Source organism: Sceloporus occidentalis, unplaced genomic scaffold (assembly GCF_023333645.1).
Source record: "Sceloporus occidentalis isolate IW3139 unplaced genomic scaffold, rSceOcc1.0.p SCAF_11, whole genome shotgun sequence".
In the NCBI taxonomy this organism is placed as follows: domain Eukaryota; kingdom Metazoa; phylum Chordata; class Lepidosauria; order Squamata; family Phrynosomatidae; genus Sceloporus; species Sceloporus occidentalis.
In genome coordinates this window covers 5,301,906-5,321,161 of record NW_028316991.1, presented here as the reverse complement: position 1 = coordinate 5,321,161, position 19,256 = coordinate 5,301,906, and the positions used below count along the sequence as shown (strand labels likewise).

At 38.7% G+C, this 19,256-nt stretch overlaps 1 protein-coding gene across 1 annotated transcript in view; it reads left to right on the top strand.

The window, feature by feature from the left end:
- Positions 1-18,516, top strand: part of LOC149305472 (transient receptor potential cation channel subfamily A member 1-like) — a 32,889-nt gene extending 14,373 nt beyond the window's left edge. Inside the window, exons 10-27 of the mRNA XM_089477166.1 lie at positions 3,202-3,302; positions 3,401-3,570; positions 4,101-4,265; positions 4,916-5,030; positions 7,867-8,033; positions 8,247-8,337; positions 8,924-8,983; positions 10,225-10,323; positions 12,091-12,161; positions 12,733-12,880; positions 13,109-13,198; positions 13,567-13,742; positions 14,125-14,254; positions 16,048-16,230; positions 16,637-16,705; positions 17,067-17,186; positions 17,574-17,671; positions 18,315-18,516. Coding sequence (XP_089333292.1) covers positions 3,202-3,302; positions 3,401-3,570; positions 4,101-4,265; positions 4,916-5,030; positions 7,867-8,033; positions 8,247-8,337; positions 8,924-8,983; positions 10,225-10,323; positions 12,091-12,161; positions 12,733-12,880; positions 13,109-13,198; positions 13,567-13,742; positions 14,125-14,254; positions 16,048-16,230; positions 16,637-16,705; positions 17,067-17,186; positions 17,574-17,671; positions 18,315-18,516 — 2,255 coding nt within the window. The remainder of the gene's footprint in view (positions 1-3,201; positions 3,303-3,400; positions 3,571-4,100; positions 4,266-4,915; positions 5,031-7,866; positions 8,034-8,246; positions 8,338-8,923; positions 8,984-10,224; positions 10,324-12,090; positions 12,162-12,732; positions 12,881-13,108; positions 13,199-13,566; positions 13,743-14,124; positions 14,255-16,047; positions 16,231-16,636; positions 16,706-17,066; positions 17,187-17,573; positions 17,672-18,314) is intronic.
- The last annotated feature ends 740 nt before the right edge of the window (positions 18,517-19,256 follow it).

The window sequence follows — 19,256 nt, the reverse complement described above, 5'->3', positions numbered from 1 at the left end:
CCACCCCTTTTAATACCTCTTTGTCCTTTATAGAGCTCTCAGGGATATATTATCAAATGATAAGGACACTCCAGCACTTTAATTCATGTAATAGCTGAATTGTCCATTTAGATTTTCCTGGTGTCCCCATATGCGTTTGCCCCTTCCCTGCCCCCTGCTATTTGCCGCGTGGGAGACGTGTTCAGCTGAGCATACCTCATGCCCTGTGATATACTTTTGCCCCAGCACTGGCTCTGCAAGCATTGGGAAGGTATGTAGCAGAGACCCTCTATGAGTATGCGCAGAAACTGCTCCCTTTGATTTCAGTGGGAGAGCTTTTCTACCACTAATTTGCTGTTCCAAGTAGTGGCGTAAAACGTCCGACCAATAGGAGGTGTTCCAATGCAGCTCTCTTAAAAGCTTAATGAATTGTCAAGGCTGAGTTGGGATCGGAGCGCAGCGCAGAGAGACACCGGGTGCAAGGGAGTGAAGTAAAGGGTAATCCAACACACAAAGTCCAGAATATAGCCAAGGGTCAAAAGTCCATGTAATCAAATCAGAAGGTTCGCAGTACAACAAGGGTAATCTAAAAACAAAGTCCAGAAATCCAGCCGAGGGTCAAAAGTCCGTATAATCCAAATAGAGCAGAAACAGCAACAGGGTATAGGAATCCGGTAGGGAACTTGAACAACCAAGTACTGAAGGTACAGGGTTGCAGGTTTAAATAGCCCGCCTAATTGTTACTCCTCCTCTAACCCCTCCTCTCTCTGTGGCTGTCAATTAGTCCCTAATCCCTCCCCTCTGCGGTTAGACCGCAGGACACGCCTCCCCTGGCTGTCAGTAGCGGTCTGGGACCGCAGGACACGCCCCCCCTGACTGCCAGCAGCGGTCTGGGACCGCAGGACCCGCCCCCCCGCCATACTGTTAGTCCTGGCGTCTGTCGCGTGCGGCTGCCGCCGCAACGGAGACCGGGGACGCGGCCCGCGGCACGGAGATGCCGTGCCGTGCGGCCGAGGATGTAGCTGCTCGGCGGGGACTCCGCCGGGTGAGGACCTCCGTCGCCGATGGGTTGGGACCCGACGGACACAGAGCCCCCGCCGACGACCGGTAGGGTCCTGACAGGAATGCATATTTAAATTAGAAAAATAAACATCATGTAAACGTTTTAAATTTATTCCAGTCTTATTAACTCTCTAACGCAAACACAGCTATCAATGAAATTGTTTTCTGTCTTTGGAAAACAAGCATCGATTTCCCACTGCTGATAGCTAATCAGACAAATGAAAGAGTACAGTATTAAAAGTGGACCTGTTATTGAGGTCAGTCTTAAAGATATTTAAACATTTATTGTTTTATATAACCCCATCGGATTCCGCAGCGCTGTACAAACCGTAGACAGGAGATAACAATTAGTATATAACATAACAAGATTACATATAGAAACAACAGGTGAGGAGGGCCCTGGGAGGAAGGGTGTTTAACTCCAGGATCGAGTAAAGAGTTGGATTCGAGAAACTTAGACAATTCTTATAAGAAACTTGGAGACGAGAGGAATTAGAGAGATTAGATGGTAGTTGGACAGATCAGTCGGGTTCAGAGAAGGCTTTTTCAAGATAGGAGTTATGGTAGCATGCTTGAAGGAAGATGCGACAGATCCTGAAGAAAGGGAAAGGTTGAAGATAGGAGCTAGTGTAGGGACCAAGGCAGATGAGAGAGACTGGGTAGAGATAGAAGGGATTGGATAAAAGGGACGTGGTTGGCCAAGAGGAATGAAGAAGAGCATGAATATCATTTTCTGTGACAGGAGAGAATTGGGTAATGTAGAGAAGAGTTTAGTGAATACAAGAGTAAGGAGTCAAAGGGAGGGGACGTGCAGTAGAGGCACAGTGCTGATATTTCATATCTGAGAGTTTACATTTTATTATTGAAGGTTAGTGGAAGGGGTAGTTGTGATAGGGCAAAGAACGGAATTGAAGGTAGTGAAGAGACGTTTAGGGTTACGAGACAAAGAGGAGATAAGGGAGGTGAAGTAGGTTGTGACAGCAGAATAGTAGCAGAATAGCATGAATCTGTAATGCAGGAAGTCAGTCACAGAACGCGACTTCCTCCAGCTACATTTACCAGTCCAGGAATAGCATCATAAGTGAAGGGTTACTGTTGTGTGCCAGGGTTGGACACGTGAGGGTTGAGAGGAGTAAGTAGTAGATGGGGTGTCAAGAGCAGAGGTGAGGGTGCAGTTGTAGGCAGCAAGGTTAGGACATGACATGTTTGAGATGGGAGAGAGGAACGGGAGTAAATTGGTTGATATTTTCTTATGACTGAAAAAGCTAAGGTCTCTGGTTAGCCAAGGTTTCTTTGAGGAGGAGTAGGAGGCAATGTGAGAGCAGGATAGGAAGTGGCAGTCAAGCACATGCTAGAGAAAATAAGGTCCAGGGTATGACCATCATTATGAGCAGGGGAGTTAATCTGCTGTGTGAGATCCAAGGAGGAGGTGATGGTAAGAAATTTACAGTCAAAAGGTTTAGACTGAGCTTTATTATAGTACGACTACATATTCGTGATTCATGCCATGCAGATCTTTGGATTCCCCCAATGTTATCAATGACTTGGTATAGCAATTGAGAAATGCGTTTTGCCTTCTATCTCTTTTAATTCATTTTTTTCCTATAGTTCTGTAATGGAGGCAGCCTCATAGCAACTCAACTGCTTCATGTTATATCATGGATCCTTAAGCATGAACAGATGCAACAATATACATTATTACAACGGGAGAACCTAAAAGGGTATTCCAATCAATGTTTTTGACTAGTATTGTATTAAAAACGTATCTTGGTCTACCAGACAAACACACAGGCTTCTTACTGCCTTGTGGTAAACAATTGAATGTCTTTTGAAGTTTTAATTTCCCAGTGGGACCCTCTGACCCATGAAGATCTATGCAGGAACAGACTTCATCAGCATTGCCATAAAGAATCAGCTCAGCGTGGTCTCTAAGCAGGGAAAGTTTCCCAAAATATCATGACTGACAACAATAGCAGTGTCCAAGTCTGCCGATAAAGGGAGTTTATTCGAGCAAAATGAAATATCATTACTGTATAGAATGCTGTATTTAACGCTCAAAGGAAAATGTTTTGCCTTGCTATTTCGACTTTAAAATGCAATCATTACATATTACCGTTTACAGTGTTCTGGCTTAATATTGCATGTAATATTTTATTTTAGGTGCAAATGTAAAGCTTACCGATAACTATGGAAGGAACTTCCTGCATTTGGCAGTACTACAGCCAGGAGGCCTGAAAAACATTAATAATGAATGTCTCCAGGTACGTCATATATGTTTAAATTAATTTAAACCTTACTGGCTATCATTTATTGTACATTTTATATAACATTTGCTTTTATTTCTATTTATCCTAATCAGATGGAGAACATAAAGGCACTAGTAAGTGATGAAGACTCTGAAGGCTGCACCCCACTCCACTACGCTTGCCGTCAAGGCGTTCCAAACTCCATCAATAATCTGCTTGGTCTCAATGTTTCTCTTTATTCAAAAAGCAAAAATAAAAGATCAGCGTTGCACTTTGCTGCATGGTAAGGGTTTACATTTGATTGGGGGCGCAAAACTAACAATTCATACTTGAATGTAACCCAAAATGTTTAAGTGTTCCTACAACACACCTATTCCATGTTACCTTGACATAGCAGGTTTAGCATATTGTATTTTGATGATGGTTTTAGTACCCCACCAATGCTACTCTATTATTTTTCTTTTATTGCCCCCTGCCCATATATTTTATTTCTCTCTTCTGACAATTTTGGGGTTATTCACTAAAATATGTTTAAGGAGAGCATTTACGTGACCCAATCTTGCAGTTGGATTTAATAGTGATACTGGTTACCAAAGGCCGTGTTGGTGGTGGTCCATAACATTTGAAATGCCAGAAAAATATGTAACACTGGGCTCTTAGTTTCTGGGGTCCATACGATTTGAATTACAATGAATGTTCATTTGGGACATCCAATTGTATTGAATTAAAAAATTATTTTATATTAGAAACACTATTAACTAAAACAAATACAGTTCTTGAATGGCGTAACACCCTTTCTATGTGTCTTTGAAGTTATGGCCGTATTAACACCTGCCAGAGACTTCTAAGGTTTGTGTCTGATACGCGACTTCTCAATGACGGAGATGAGAAAGGCATGACACCTCTTCATTTGGCTGCAGAAAGTGGACACGAAAAAATTGTTTTTCTTCTGCTGAAAAAGGGAGCCCTTCTTTTAAGGTAAAAAATGGACATTAGGCAATAGTTATGTTGCTTTTCCATGCTGCATTTGATATCAAAGCTTTCTCCAAGCTTTTGTGTTTATTTTCTGGATTATTTCAAATCAAGTATACATTTTGGACCAAGTTTCCAAACTTTAGAATCTAAAAGTGTGCATCTTAACAAGGCATTAGCAGGCAGGGTCAACCACAGAAACCCCCCCAAAACATGGGCTAGATTTAACTATTAAAATTCACTACCAGAAAATGCAATGGAAGGTTACTTTTGCTACCTCTGCATATGTTGTGGTGTGCTGGGAGACCAGACAGTCAGGATTGTATAGCTAGTATAGAAAGTGACAGCACCTGTAAGGATGACAGCTGGTCTTGCCCACCACAATCTTCATACCATATTTTACTTTATGTTCTGGTGGATTTTCTGCAGTGGTCCACTGGGGGCCATGTACAAGCCTAGGGTTCAACACCAAGTAGCACTCACTGAAGCTGGCTACGCGGCATCCCACAAGGTGGCACTTAGGAATAGGTAGTGGGAAATATTTCTTGCCAGTCCTTCCCTGATACCAGTGGCTGATATTGATGCATTTGTGCTTTGTAAAAGAATAGCCGCCTGACCACATTTACCATCAACCATACTTTGCTCCTCTTGTTTAGTGACCACCGGGGCTGGACAGCTCTGCACTATGCTGCGTTTGGTGGCTATACCCGCACAATCAAAGTAATTCTGGATACTTCTATTGGTCTAATTGACAAAGCAGACAAGGAAAAGGTATGTTTTAAGCAATACGTTCACCCCTACCAACAGTGTATTACTGAACAACTGCCTTTTACTTCCCTTTACTTTAGGCTTTTATATTTATAAAACGCATCTGCGGAAGCACATATTACTAGTGATCATTCCACGTTCTTGGTCTGGAGCTAAACAGAGCAGAACTAGTTTCAAGAATGCAGATATTTGTTCAGGGTTACGTGTCTTGATCCAACATGTTGCTGGAAGCCTCCAATTTGGCACACTTAAATAATTTGTCTAATGCAGCATTAACTGATTCACCCCTGGCGGAGAGTACTGGATTAAGTGCCATCAAACATGTTTCCATGGCACAATTCAACATACGTGGCTTGTTTTCTGAACAAGTTTTATGTTTGAAAAAAATATGTACAGAACTGTGAGTTCATCCAGTCAACTTTTACAAATTCTTCCATTTACAGCAATTGCCCATGTGCTACCCTGACACTGCAGTTCTAATTATGGTTAATTAAGCGTAGCACATAATAAATAGACGACATCGATGCAAGACCATACGCAATGGATGGAAGGTGGAAGAGAGGATTTGGTCCAATGTCAAAACTATTATCATGACATTTAAATAGTGATTTAAAAGGTGACAGCTTTACCACAACTGGAGATCTGAAAGAGTGGATAAAAGTTCAGCAAGACTAAGGGATCTCAATATGTATAGTCAGGGGCGTAACTAGACGCCTCAGGGCCCGGGTGCGAGAATCTGTTAAGGGCCCCCCCACCCCCTCACCCCCCAAAAAAAACATGATTTTTACCCAACAATTTTTTTTCAACTAATTCAACAAATTCAATTTACATATTGAATCATATCTGTAAAAAAATCAAAGAAAAAGGGGTGCATGTACAAAGGGCATAATCCAGGGGTGTCCAAGTTTTTTCTGCAGTGGGCCACTTCATCAGAATTGTATACGTGCGCGGGCCGCACTCATTTTTCACTGTGACAAAAAATATGGCCTTTAATAAAATATGCAGATTAAAATAAAGTAAAATGACACAAAACCTTTACTCTTCCTCTCACTGATTTCTGGGCCTTGAAAGTTTTGCGACTACAAATTCAGGATTCCCTAGATTTATTCTAGGGATGAACTAAAATGAAAATTCTGGACCAAAACATTCAGGGTTCACTTAGCCAAAACTGAAAATGACCCCCACCTTTAAAAATAATAATAAAAACTCACATGTTTAATAAAAGTAGGTAACACACAATTGGACAAAATTAGCAATATGACTTGGCATGATAGGAGTGTGATTGCTAACAGCAATCACACTCCTATCATACCCAGGCAACCAGTAAATGCTGGTACCTAGGCATGATGGGACTGTGCTCGCTGTGATTGCTGTTAGCAATCACACTCCTATCATGCCAAGTCAGCCAGTACATGCTGGTACAGGGTGGCTGTAAGTGATGTGCAGACCCCATACTGCTGGCAGCATCACTACACAAGGGGGGCAGCTAGCTAGGTTTCAGCATGTACTGGCTGACTTGGCATGATAGGAGTGTGATTGCTAACAGTAGTCACAGTCCCATCATGCCTAGGTTCCAGCACTTACACATCCATCCAGTAAATGCTGGAACCTAGGCATGATGGGACTCTGATTGCTATTAGCAATCACACTCCTATCATGCCAAGTCAGCCAATACACGCTGGTACAGGATGGCTGTAAGTGATGTGCAGACCCCATACTGCTGGCAGCATCAATACACAAGGGGGGCAGCTGGCCAGGTTTCAGCATGTACTGGCTGACTTGGCATGATAGGAGTGTGATTGCTAACAGCAATCACAGTCCCATCATGCCTAGGTTCCAGCACTTACACATCCATGCTATCACACACACACACACACACTCATTTATTCATATAATCATTAATTCACAGATTCATTCCCTCAATCACACACACTCCTTCAAACACCCTCCCCACCCCCTTACCTGCACTGCATCTCCCTTCGATGCCGCTCACAGACTTCAGCAGGGGGCGCGGCCTCCCTCTGCCTTCTCTGCTAAAGCACAGAGGAAGTAGGATGTCACGTGAACTCCGCTTCCTCTGTGCTGTCCAGAAGACCCTCCCACAAGTAAGTAGCAGGGCTTGAGGTGCGGCTCGTGTAAGATCGGTTGCCCTGGCTGCCGATCTTACGCGGGCCGCACCTTGAGGTCTCGCGGGCCGCATTTGGCCCGCGGGCCGCATGTTGGACGCCCCTGCCTTATTTAAAAAAAAAAAAAAACTTAAAAAAGATTTCGGGAGGCCCCTTGGCTTGGGCCCCCCTGCCGCCGGGGCCCGGTCGCAGTCGCGACCCCTGCGACCCCGGTAGATCCGCCACTGTATATAGTTTGGAGGAAAAAAGGGATATGTGAGTTTAGCAAAGTACAGGAGTGGAAGCTTGTTGCAAAGAAGGAGAATTGTTAGAACAAGAGGTCATAATCTAAAACTAGATGGTCAGAAGCTTAGATGTAACTTAAGGAAGTTTTACTTTACTGAGGGAGTGGTAGTTAAATGGACCATCCTCCCAGCACAAGCGATAGAGTGGTTAAGGAACTTAACCATACATGGGATAGCTATCCTGAATCTAAGACAAGACCAAGAACTGATTAAGGTTTTACATCAGGAAAAATGGGCAGACTAGATGGGCCAAAAGTTCTTATTTTTTTATCCGCTGTCCAATTTTTTGTTTTTATATGTAAATGTTAACAACAACACATACTCAATTTTTCAATGTGGGTTTGGAATTGAATATGCAGATGACCTGTGTAGAATACGCACATACTTTCTTTTGATCATCCACTGAATGAATGAATTTTGCTCTATAAGAATACAGCGCTGCACCTAGCTGCACTAGAGGGCCACGCCAAAGCAGTGAGCCTCCTCCTGGACAGTGGAGCGGCCATTACCATGAATATAAATGGGGCATCTTTCATTCATGAAGCAATACGCCATGGAAGAAAAGATGTGGTTCAAGCTGCAATCCAGAGTGATAGGTAAGGAGTATGATACAAACAATAGGGGTAAGGTTTGAAAAGTAGGGAATGTCTGGAGTTGAATGCTTGGAGCTGTAGTCTGACAGCAGAAGGAAGGCATTGAGTGTTTGGAGCTATACGTAACAAATAGATTAAACATTAAATGTCTGCTGAATATTTTTGATGTCCCTGCAATCTACTGCCATTGGTAACTTTTGCCTAATTTTTTTGCAGGTGGGAAGAAGTTTTATCTGAATTTTCCCTTGAGTCTAGCTATGAGTGCCCTATTATTGAAATGGTTTCTTATCTGCCAGAAAGTTTAAAAGTAGGTATCTTGCTATAAGTAGGTATCACATGTTTAAAAAAAAAAAATTTAAAATAAAAAAAAATAAAAAAAAAATAATATATATATATATATATATATATATATATATATATATATACACACATATATCTTACGTATAACCCTATGTGTTTTAAAGCTGGACAGCCGAAATTGTAAACTATATTTGACTATATTTTGACTATATTCTTATAGATTTCCCACAGGAACATATAAAGGCTATAGTTTTTTTTTGGTTTTTTTTTTTTACTTTAATGCTTACATTTCCAATTGACCCTTGCTCAACATATGACACTCCTAAAATCAAGAATACGAGAAAAAAGTATAATAATTGTATTATGTGTCTTCAAGTATTTCAGAGTGGTCTGCCAATTAAACTTCTTTAGATTATCTCTCTTCTAAACCTTTAACTTCTTTAGGTTATCTCTCTTATAGTTATAAGCCTTTATTTGTGAGATTGGTGTTCATGATAGACCAGTAGATAGAATTGCACAGTATTGTCAATTGAATTATAATATGTGGGGATGTTTTTTGGAATTAACATACCTGTGATATAATTGTTTTAAAGACTCTTCTTGACAGATGCACGGTTGAGGCGAATGTTGACAAGAAAAGTTGTGATTTTTATGTAAGTTTTATCAAAAATGTATACAGCTTCATTGGTTTGTTTTTTGTAATAGTCTGACACTATCCTTAAAAGTAATAACTCATTACGTAAGATTTTTATTTGTTGTTTTAATATTAAGTAAGACTGAAGTTTCAAGATATGTTTATAATACACTTCAACCTACCAGTTATGGTAAAATAAGAAAGAAAACAGTCAGGGTAGAAAATAAAGAAAAGTCAAGCACCTTGCTGTATGTATTATAGGATGGCAAGAGTTCTAAGATATTCCTATGCTTTTCCCAATGATGTAATGTTTTGTTTAAATGACACAACCCAAAACACCTCCACTCATTTCATAAAAAAAAATGTAAGACATATAAAATAAAAAATAGTATAGTTGTTTCTACCATAGTCTTGTAATGTACACTATTATTATTATATTTTATTTATATAGCGCCAACAGTTTACGCAGCGCTTAATACAATACATAAATTTAAGGGGTATGACAAGACAAGAATTGACAGTCTAAGACAAATTGATAAATTAGGTGGAGAGAACCCGGCTCGCAAGCTTACAATCTTGAGGGAATGGGGTGACAAACATAAGGCACAGAGAAAGGGTCAGAGGTAGTGAAGAAGTGGGTTTTGAGATGTTTCTTGAATTCGGGAGGGAGGGTGAATGCTGAAGGTTCGTTGGGAATAGATTCCAGAGATATGGGGCAGCCCGAGTGAAGTCTTGTAGACGGGAAAAGGAAGAGGTGATAAGTTAGGAGGACAGCCTTAGCCCATGGGAAGAACGTAGGGATCGAGTAGGAGAGTATTTGCTTATGAGGTCAGAAATGTATGGAGGAGCAGTATTATGGATGGCCTTATATGTTAGTGCAAGGATTTAAAATTTTATTCTAAAGGTAATAGGGAGCCAGTGGAGCATTTCACAGAGGGGGGAAGCAGAAGAGGAGCGACGTGCAAGGAAGATAAGCCTAGCAGCAGCATTTAGGATAGACTGTATAGGAGAGAGTCGAGACAGTGGAATGCCAACTAGTAGAGTGTTGCAGTAGTCAAGACGGGAAATGATAAGTGAATGAACCAGAGTTTTTGTGGATTCTTGGGTGAGGAATGGGCGGATACGAGAGATGTTTTTTTAGGCAGGATCTGGTGAGGGACTGAATGTGAGGGAAGAAGAAAAGGTTAGAGTCACTATCCAAGGCAGATGATTTTATAATTTACTTGTGTATAATATATCTTGTGTGTTGTAATGTTTCAGATTGAATATAACTTCAAATATCTCCAGTGCCCTCTCAGCTTCCAAAAAGCTAACAATTCAAAGAAGGACGTGATTTTTGAACCTTTGACAACATTAAATGTAAGGTTTTTGAATCATATATATATGTATTCTTCCAAAAAAAAAAAATCATTTACCTGACACAGAAGTGATAGCCATGCTGATAATGTTAAATGTAGCCATTTATTAAACTCCAACTTATGGATTCAGGGAACTACGGTACTGTGAAAAAGTATTTGCACCCTCCAGATTTCTTCTATTTTCTATTAAAACAACGTAATTAAACATGATGCAATTTCATTTATTAAGGGTAAGAGCCCCTAAAACCAATAACTTTTGCGATAATTGGCAATGAGTCTTCTACATTGCTGTGGAGGAATTATGGCTCACCCTTCTTTGCAGTATGAACTGGCTTTTTAGATCATGTCACAGCATCTCAATCTGATTTAAGTCAGAACACTGACTAGGCCACTACAAAACCTTCATTTCTTTTTTTGAGCCACTTAGAGGTGGATTTTCTTGTGTGCTTCAGATGTATCACCAAACTGCTCTTGAGCTTTAGGACACAAACTGATAGCCAGACATTCTCCTTTATGATTTTCTGGTAGAAAACTACCACCATCTCATCTTTGACTGTTGGTATGATGTTCTTATTGTGGAATGCTGTGTTAGCTTTACGCCGGATGTAATGAGACCCATGTCTTCCAATAAGTTCAACTTTTGACTCACTAGTCCACAGGATATTATCCCAAAAGTCATCAATATATTTTTTGGCAAGTGTGAGATGAACCTTTGAGTTCTTTTTGGTCAGCAGTGGTTGTTGCCTTGCAGCTCCCATAGATACCAGTTCTTTTCATTAGTCTGGGTTCTTTTGTGGCCTCCTGGATGAGTCGTTGTTGCGCTCTTGGAGGAATGTTAGTAGGCTGGTCACTCCTGAGTAGGTGTACCACTGTTACAAGTTTTTTCCATTGGTAGATAAAGGCTCTCACCATAATTCGCTGGAGCTCCAGAGCATTAGAAATGTAGTCTTCTCCAGACTGATAGATCGTGGCATCATGTGCTGCTTTTTGAGACCTTTTTACCTACTTCACGTTGCAAGACAGGTTCTATTTAATTGATGTTTAGATTCATCAGGGCTGGGAGCAATCATGCCTGTGTGTCTAGTGAAATTGAACCCATTTTACAATTACATTTGGTTAAGTAGTTGATTTAGTAACTAAGGGGCAATTATGTTTTCACAAAGAGACAGGTAAGGTTGAGTAGCCTTTTTCCTTCTATACAGAAAATCATAATTTAAAAAGTTTGTCTGTACTTGGGTTATTAAAATTAGCTTGACAGTTTGCTTCCATACATGTACTATCCTCACTATGTTACTCATTTGTGTGGAAATTTCCTGTGTGTATAGGATGAAGAACTTTATTCTTTATTTTTAGCTGAAAGAAATACTGTCTGTAATGAATGAACAAAAATTTATTAAAAAAATTTATATAATAAAAAAAAATAAAAAAAAAAAAAATTAGCTTGATGCTCTGAAACATTTAAGTGAGACATATGTGCAAAAATAGAAGAAACCAGAAAGGGGAAAATACTTTTTCAAAGCACTGTATTATATATTATATTTCTGATTACACCCCACTATCTGATAAGATATGAAGAAATGTAAACACAAGCAACCTATAGACAAACTATTTAGGATGATAGGTTAAACAGAAATAACTGCACTGTAGGCGCATTTTCTGTGATGTCTTATTTAATTATAATTTAATAGTTGCAAAAAATACTATATGTCAAATATGACTTTGAATATTTAAAACAGTATATTCAGTGTTGAATTGGTATTCTTTTTAGGCCATGGTGAATCATAACCGTGTAGAGCTGCTTTCTCATCCAGTTTGTAAAGAGTATTTGCTTATGAAATGGTATGTATTTAAGAAACAGATCACTAAAACAAGTTTATTACATTTACAAAGGTGGTGTAAAAAAACATATGTAGAGATATGAAAACGATTAAAGAAAAGATTTTTTATCTATACATCCATCCATCTTCGTCATGAAGAAAAGAACATCTTGTCCTATAGTAAGAAAGTGGAATGCAAAATGTTTACTAATGTATCACTTTGTACTCTTCAGTACATCTTAACGAATGTAACAGTTCCAATAGTTTGCATCTTTAAACATTTAAAGGGACACTCTTGCACTTTAATGCATATGATGGCTTTGTTGTGGTTCCTTAAAATGTTCATGTTGTTCCCTTTTATAAATGCTTGGGACGATTCTTCCGAATCCCATATATGCATTTGTAGTAAGTGCTTCCATTGACTTCAAGCAGCCAATCAGTGGCATGAATAATTACACCATGGAGTAGGAGGGCATCTGTAGCAGCAGGGCTGCATTTTCTGGCTTAAAACTGATAGAATAATTATGTTGTGCGTGATAAAATGAGGTCCACAGTGTAAGCAAATAAATCCACTAATGATCTTCTTTTATTAGGATGGCTTATGGATTTAAAGCACATCTCCTAAACCTGGCATTTTATTCACTGGGTTTAATACCTTTAACCCTTCTGGTCATGAATGCTGTTAGGCCAGAATCCCTCAATGCGAATGTAACACAAAAGCCAGGACCATTACAACTGAAGGTACGTACATAATGTATATTATTAACATTGTTTTCATTAGCACTATTTGAAATATACTGCTTAAATATTTAGAGAAATATACTGAAATTACTATAATCATAATTATACCAACAAACCTTTATTTATGCTATGCAGATCAGATGGCATGGATGCTATGTATATATACATATATATGTTATTCTGTAATTTAGAATACATGAATAATTCATTTAACTATATTGTCTCCAGGATAGGTATTTCACAAGAGTTTGCATGGGCATTGTACTTACCACGAGTTCCTTAGGAATCATAAAAGAGCTTATACAGATTTGTCAACAGGTATGTTAACATATCTTGATATTATAAGGTCAAAGGGGTGGGTAATTAGAATTGTCATTGGCTTCCCTAAAGATAAATTAGTCATGTGCATATGTGTTCCTTATTAACATTTATATCATACAGTGTTTGTGACAACTTAGCTGATTTACCTGATGTTTGTTAATGTTCAGTAAATTACTAGCTAGCCAACTAAATAACAATAGTATAGAATGACTACATCCTCCATAGATGGCGTATACACATACTTACGCTGTAGACGGGTGTAATGGGATTTATACATAGAAAAACAAAAATTGATAGCATGTGTTCTTACTACTACAGACCTTCTAAATAAACAGTATTATAATATTTTTGTCCTTAATTTGTAGAAACTGAAGTACCTGATGGACAGCAGCAATATTATAGACTGGGCAATTTATATTTCAAGCATTATTTTTGTGTCATCGTTATGGCGGCCAACGCTAACCATGGGACATTGGGAGTGGCAATTCGGTTCAATGGCTGTATTTGCATCGTGGGTTAACTTTCTAATATATCTTCAAAGGTACAGTGTTCTAATAATAGTCCTACCAGATTTGTTGAGGATTACAGGAACGATGCTTTAAGTGTGTTAGATCAGTGTTGGATGCACTGTGTCTCCAATAGAAGATAATATGTTCCCATCCATGATAGCCCCACAAAATACACATATGAAAAAATGATTGTGTGTTTGCAAAAGAATGCGGAACACTAGCTACTGAATGCATTTGAAAGAAGAGTAAGCAGAGTTGGATTACCGTTTTTGACCAACGGGTGGAAAAATATTAATACAGCTTCTATCCCTTTAGTTAAAGTCTGCGTTCTAGTCTAAAACATGTGAATGAACCTAAATATTTAAACATTCTATGAATTGCTTTGTAATGTAAAACAATCTACATTTCTTTTAGGTTTGAAAACTGTGGAATTTATATTGTAATGTTCTGGGAGATCTTGAGGACTCTGCTGAGAATTGTGGTTCTTTTCTTTTTTCTAATTTTGGGCTTTGGGCTGAGCTTTTTTGTACTGCTCTATCCCCAGGTTAGTATGCAACAACTGTTAAATTCTGTTTTGCTATTTTACTTTTTTTTTTAATGGTATGTTGTATTTCATTAAAGCGGATCTGTCACTTTTCACAAAGCCTACAAGATCTTTTAAAAGATGTGTATGATGAACAAACCTATATAAAGTTGCTTATATTAACTAATATCATTGCATACCCAGCAATGAAATATTATTTAAACACATCTATTTGATGCATTAATATTGAGGCTCCAGACACACTATTTTTACATACATTGCTTAGCCCTACTATAGGTACACCAATCTTGGCGAGTCCAATCTAATTTAACCATGACTGTACTGCTTACCACGTAGCTGAATAAATGGGACTGCATTGCCTTTTAACCCATTGAGTCTCTCCAGGTATTTAATGTACGCTCTGGAAAATTCTAATTCAAAAATTGAATTTATATGATTTTTGGGTTGCTTTTTACAAACATTACCTTAAGTGTATAGCATAACACAGTCTATACAATGATCTCAATTTCCTGTGCTTAGCAGCTGCATCAAAGCTGGGCTGGCACCTTTTGCCTCTGCCTTAGGCCAAACCCTTACCGTTGAGCACCAGGATATGATGTCATATCCCAGAGCTTCAGTTTTTGAGGCTGTGCAGCACATGACAAAAGGAAACTATGAAGTGTGACTTTGCACAGCCTTTCAAAGCTTTAATTGGCCAGTTAAAAGGGGCATTACTGATCTCCAAAATCCTAATATTTATGTACACATGCTCACTCACCTCACTCTTGGACCATGACTTGAGCCCTGCTGTCAGGACATGAGCCAAGGAGGAGTCCAGGTGCAGGGGATACCAGGAGCTCTGTCTGTACCCCACGATGCATAATGACTGATAGGTAGGCGCAGAAAACACACACAAGGCTGCATATGTAGGCAATAGTCTATATTGGAGTATGCTGGCAGATCAGGTATATGCAAATAGAACTGGTTTACACAATGGCACGGCAGCACACAGACTTTGGACACGGATCTTTGAGCAAATAAGGTACGCATTCCGGAGCAAATTGGGTATGGATCTCGGAGTGGATAGTGTGTGGATCTTGGAGGGGATAGGTAACTGGCAGGGTACACAGAGCTAGGAAAGTCCACGGCCGGGCGCTGTAGCTGGATAGCCCACATGGACAGAACTCGGCTGAAGCTGGCAGGGCACGAGGCTGGAACACAGGTAAAGCCTACTGGCTGGGCACACGACTCACAGCAAGGAGCCCACAGGCAGGACAGACATAGTCAGGCAAGCCGGGTCAGAACCAGAAGATCACAGGAACAGAATAAGGAGACTAGGAACGGAGTCAGGACAAGCTGGGTCAAAACAAGTAGAATTCAACAGAACACTGCTGGAAACAGCACAGCTGGATACATCACATGGTTCAGGGTGGCAGGGTGAAATCCTGACACCTGCTTGCACATAGCACCCATGTTACCAACATGGGGTCTCATAACGTCATGCTACCTGACCCCATTGATATCCCTCTTTCCATAACAAGCCAACCCAAGCTGAACCAGTCCTGTTTAAAGAATTTGGAGCTCACCCGGGGCAATTTGCCCTTAGACTTCTGGGCGAGCAAAGAATTTATTGTAAAGAAAATAATGTTTTGAGTTTTTAAAGACAAGCCTTTAATAGTGAGATATGAATAACAATTCACTAATATACTATTTGACTGAGGCTTTTCTGTGTATTTTATATGCTATATCAAGGGAGCTGCCATAATGTATCATATGTTCATATAAATAAGTTTTACTTCTTTTTTTCCTCTCAGACAACCTTCAGCAACCCTTACCTGGCATTAATGCAGACGTTCACCATGATGCTGGGAGATATTAACTATCACGATGGATTTCTTCATCCTCTGCTTGACAACCAAATAGAATACCCATTCTTCACCTTCCTCCATCTCATCATGTTCACATTGCTGATTCCAATCCTCCTTATGAACTTGCTTGTGAGTCCGGGGGTTGAAAATACAGACTAAATTAAAGAGTCAGACAGTTTTGTTTTTGGTGACAAATAAAAATGTACATTCATAGAATAAAATATAAACTGCCAGCAGTAATATTTTAGGAGCCATGATTACTGGGGAATGTCATCTTGTAACATAAACTGATTTGGAGCAATGTTAAATAAACCAACAAATCAGATTTTATTCTGTGTATTTTTTTCACACGGAATAAAATCTTACATAAAGGGGTTGCGCGTCTATATTTATTATGTAGTTTGTAGCGTTTGAGACTTGTTTTTTTTTATATATATATACATATATATATAATATATTGGAAAATTTGGCAACTTTTAAATAACATTTGGTTGACTTGCACTAACTACTCCTTTTTGTGTTTTACATATTTTAGATTGGTTTGGCTGTTGGTGATATTGCAGAAGTACAACGAAATGCAGCACTGAAAAGGATAGCAATGCAGGTTATACTCTTCAAAAAGTCTTGATTTTAGATACCTAGTGTATCCATGTGAGAGCTTTTACTGATGTAAAATTGTGGTTTGAGGGCACCTGGAAGAGCAACACACATTATGATTTAAATTGGGTTGTGCTCTTAATATTTATTGTTAATATTTGAATATAGCCAACAACCATTAGTGTAGCTCTGCCTTTTGGTTCCCAGAAGGGGAAGCCTGCTGGAGAACAAGTCATTTTGGACAATGTCAAACTAACAATGGGTGTACTGTGTATATTTAGGCTATCCTGGACATAACGCTTTCGCAACAGGTGGAAAAATGTGCTGATGTTTCTAAACTGAAGTGATCATGTTTGTTTTCCAATAAGGTGAGCCTCCATACAAATCTGGAGAAGAAGCTGCCTTACTGGTTCTTGAAGCATGTAGATCAAGTCGGTATTACTGTGTACCCCAACAGACCAAGAATTTGGGGAGTCGCTTTTAACTCTGTAAGTATAGACCTACCAACCTTCATCCCATGTGTACACAAAAGATTGATTTCTTGGTCTTGGTGAACTGCATCAATCCCCTACTTATTGATGAATTGTGGTGCCACTTTCACCCAAAGCACACATTAGTGCATCTTTTTATTGCTGCTCCTTTAGCACATATGACTTACTCAAACTGAGTCAGTAATTCATTTATTATTAATTTATTAACTAATATGTATCGATGGGAGGCAATTCATTAATACTGTGTGTTGAGGAGTTCCTTTAATGTGTGTAGTCTTGTGCATGTTCTGAACAGTATTACGCTTCATGATATTGGTATAATTCATATGTGGTACTATTATCTTAGAAAATACATGTAACAGTTTGGGTTTCTTGTTTTTTCAGACTTTTCTTAAGTATTTTCTCACTTGTGAGAACTTTAAAGCAGAAATTCCTAGTAGTGACACAACAGTGGAGCTGGAAATTTTTAAGCAAAAAAACAGGTCTGTTTTTTTTTTTCATTTAAAAGTTACATTGATTCACAAACATCTGCAGATAAATGTATGGCTTTAGTTGAATTTTAGGATGCTTTGCAGTTTTTTTTCTTCTTTATCTCTGTTTAGCATGGTCAAATATCCACTGATATAATTCATAAGGCAGAAAAGATGAAGATAGCATCTACTTTATGTGTCAGATCATGTCCCCAAATTCAGCTCATATATATTAACCCCTTCAGGACACTTGTGGACGATGTTTTCAACATTTTTGCTATATCCTTGTACAACTGTAATTTCTCTTTGTGTTATAAATTGGGTTTTTAGTACAAGTGGAACTTTTTAAACCATATGCAGTGGAACTTTTTAAACCATATGCATCTATATAATCCATTATTCAGTATGAAAAAATAAAAAAAATTGAAAGCAGCGCATCGCTTCCCAGTTTTACCTCTTATGTACAGTTAGAGGTAATAAAAAAATAAAAATCCACATTTAATGCTAATTTATTGGTTCACCACTTTTAAAATATTGTAAATGCTTTATTATATTGAGATACTATTCTATTCTAGTTTTTCCTGAAAATGTAGCTCTTCATGCAGCTTACAGGTACTGCTTTACCTCTATTTGATTATTATTTGTGTGTGTTTAGGTTAAAAGATCTGTCGTTAATCATGCAGAAGCAGCATGAACTTATTAAGCTAATAATTCAGAAAATGGAAATTGTATCAGAGGCTGAAGAAGAGGATACTAATGATCCCTTTCAAAGCAAAAACATGAAGAAGCAGAAAATGGAGCGCAAAGAAAGTAAATGGGATTGTGTGGTTAATGCTGTAAAATGCAAAGGTGTTTAAATTACAGCAACTGTTTGCTAGAGTGTATCAACACCATCAAATATTAATGTGCTGAATCACTAACTGGATCCCAAATGTTTTCCCGTCTCTGCATTTTTGCAATAGTCCGTGTTAGAATATTCTTTGTCTTGAATATCTAAACTTCTCCAGTGATCAAACAGCAATCAAGACCACAGCTTCTATGTTTAGGTTTATTCGATAACAAATTATCAATTCATACAGTACCGATGCTGGAACAAATGGTAATAAAAGGTACTGTAGGCTCAATATTCTTGGTGAGATGAAGGTGAGAGCGTAGAAAGAGTGTAGAAAGAGACCTTGCCCTTGTAATCATGCCTATTTATACCCCTTTACATTTGGTTAGGGTATACGTAAAGGAATCCTATTGGAACAGTCATATGATACACCGGCATTTCACAGAAGACCCTCTAAGCTACGTCGCTTAATTGATACCATATGTTCCTAGCACTCAAGTTGCATTCAGGCCTAAAATGTGCAGAACAAAATAAAAGTATAAAAATGATTTCTTACAGTCCGCAAAAAACGTCTCTCATAATAGGTAGTCGTTTACTCAAGAATATGGAATATAATATAAACATGTATTTTGTAACATAATGTATGCAAGTTTTATGTGAACGTTTTCTGTGAAATCTGTTACGTGGCATTGCTGGCTCTTGGTATACTAAAATCAATTAATCTCAAGAACAAACAGTCTCGGCAACTAGTGATAAAAACAGCAG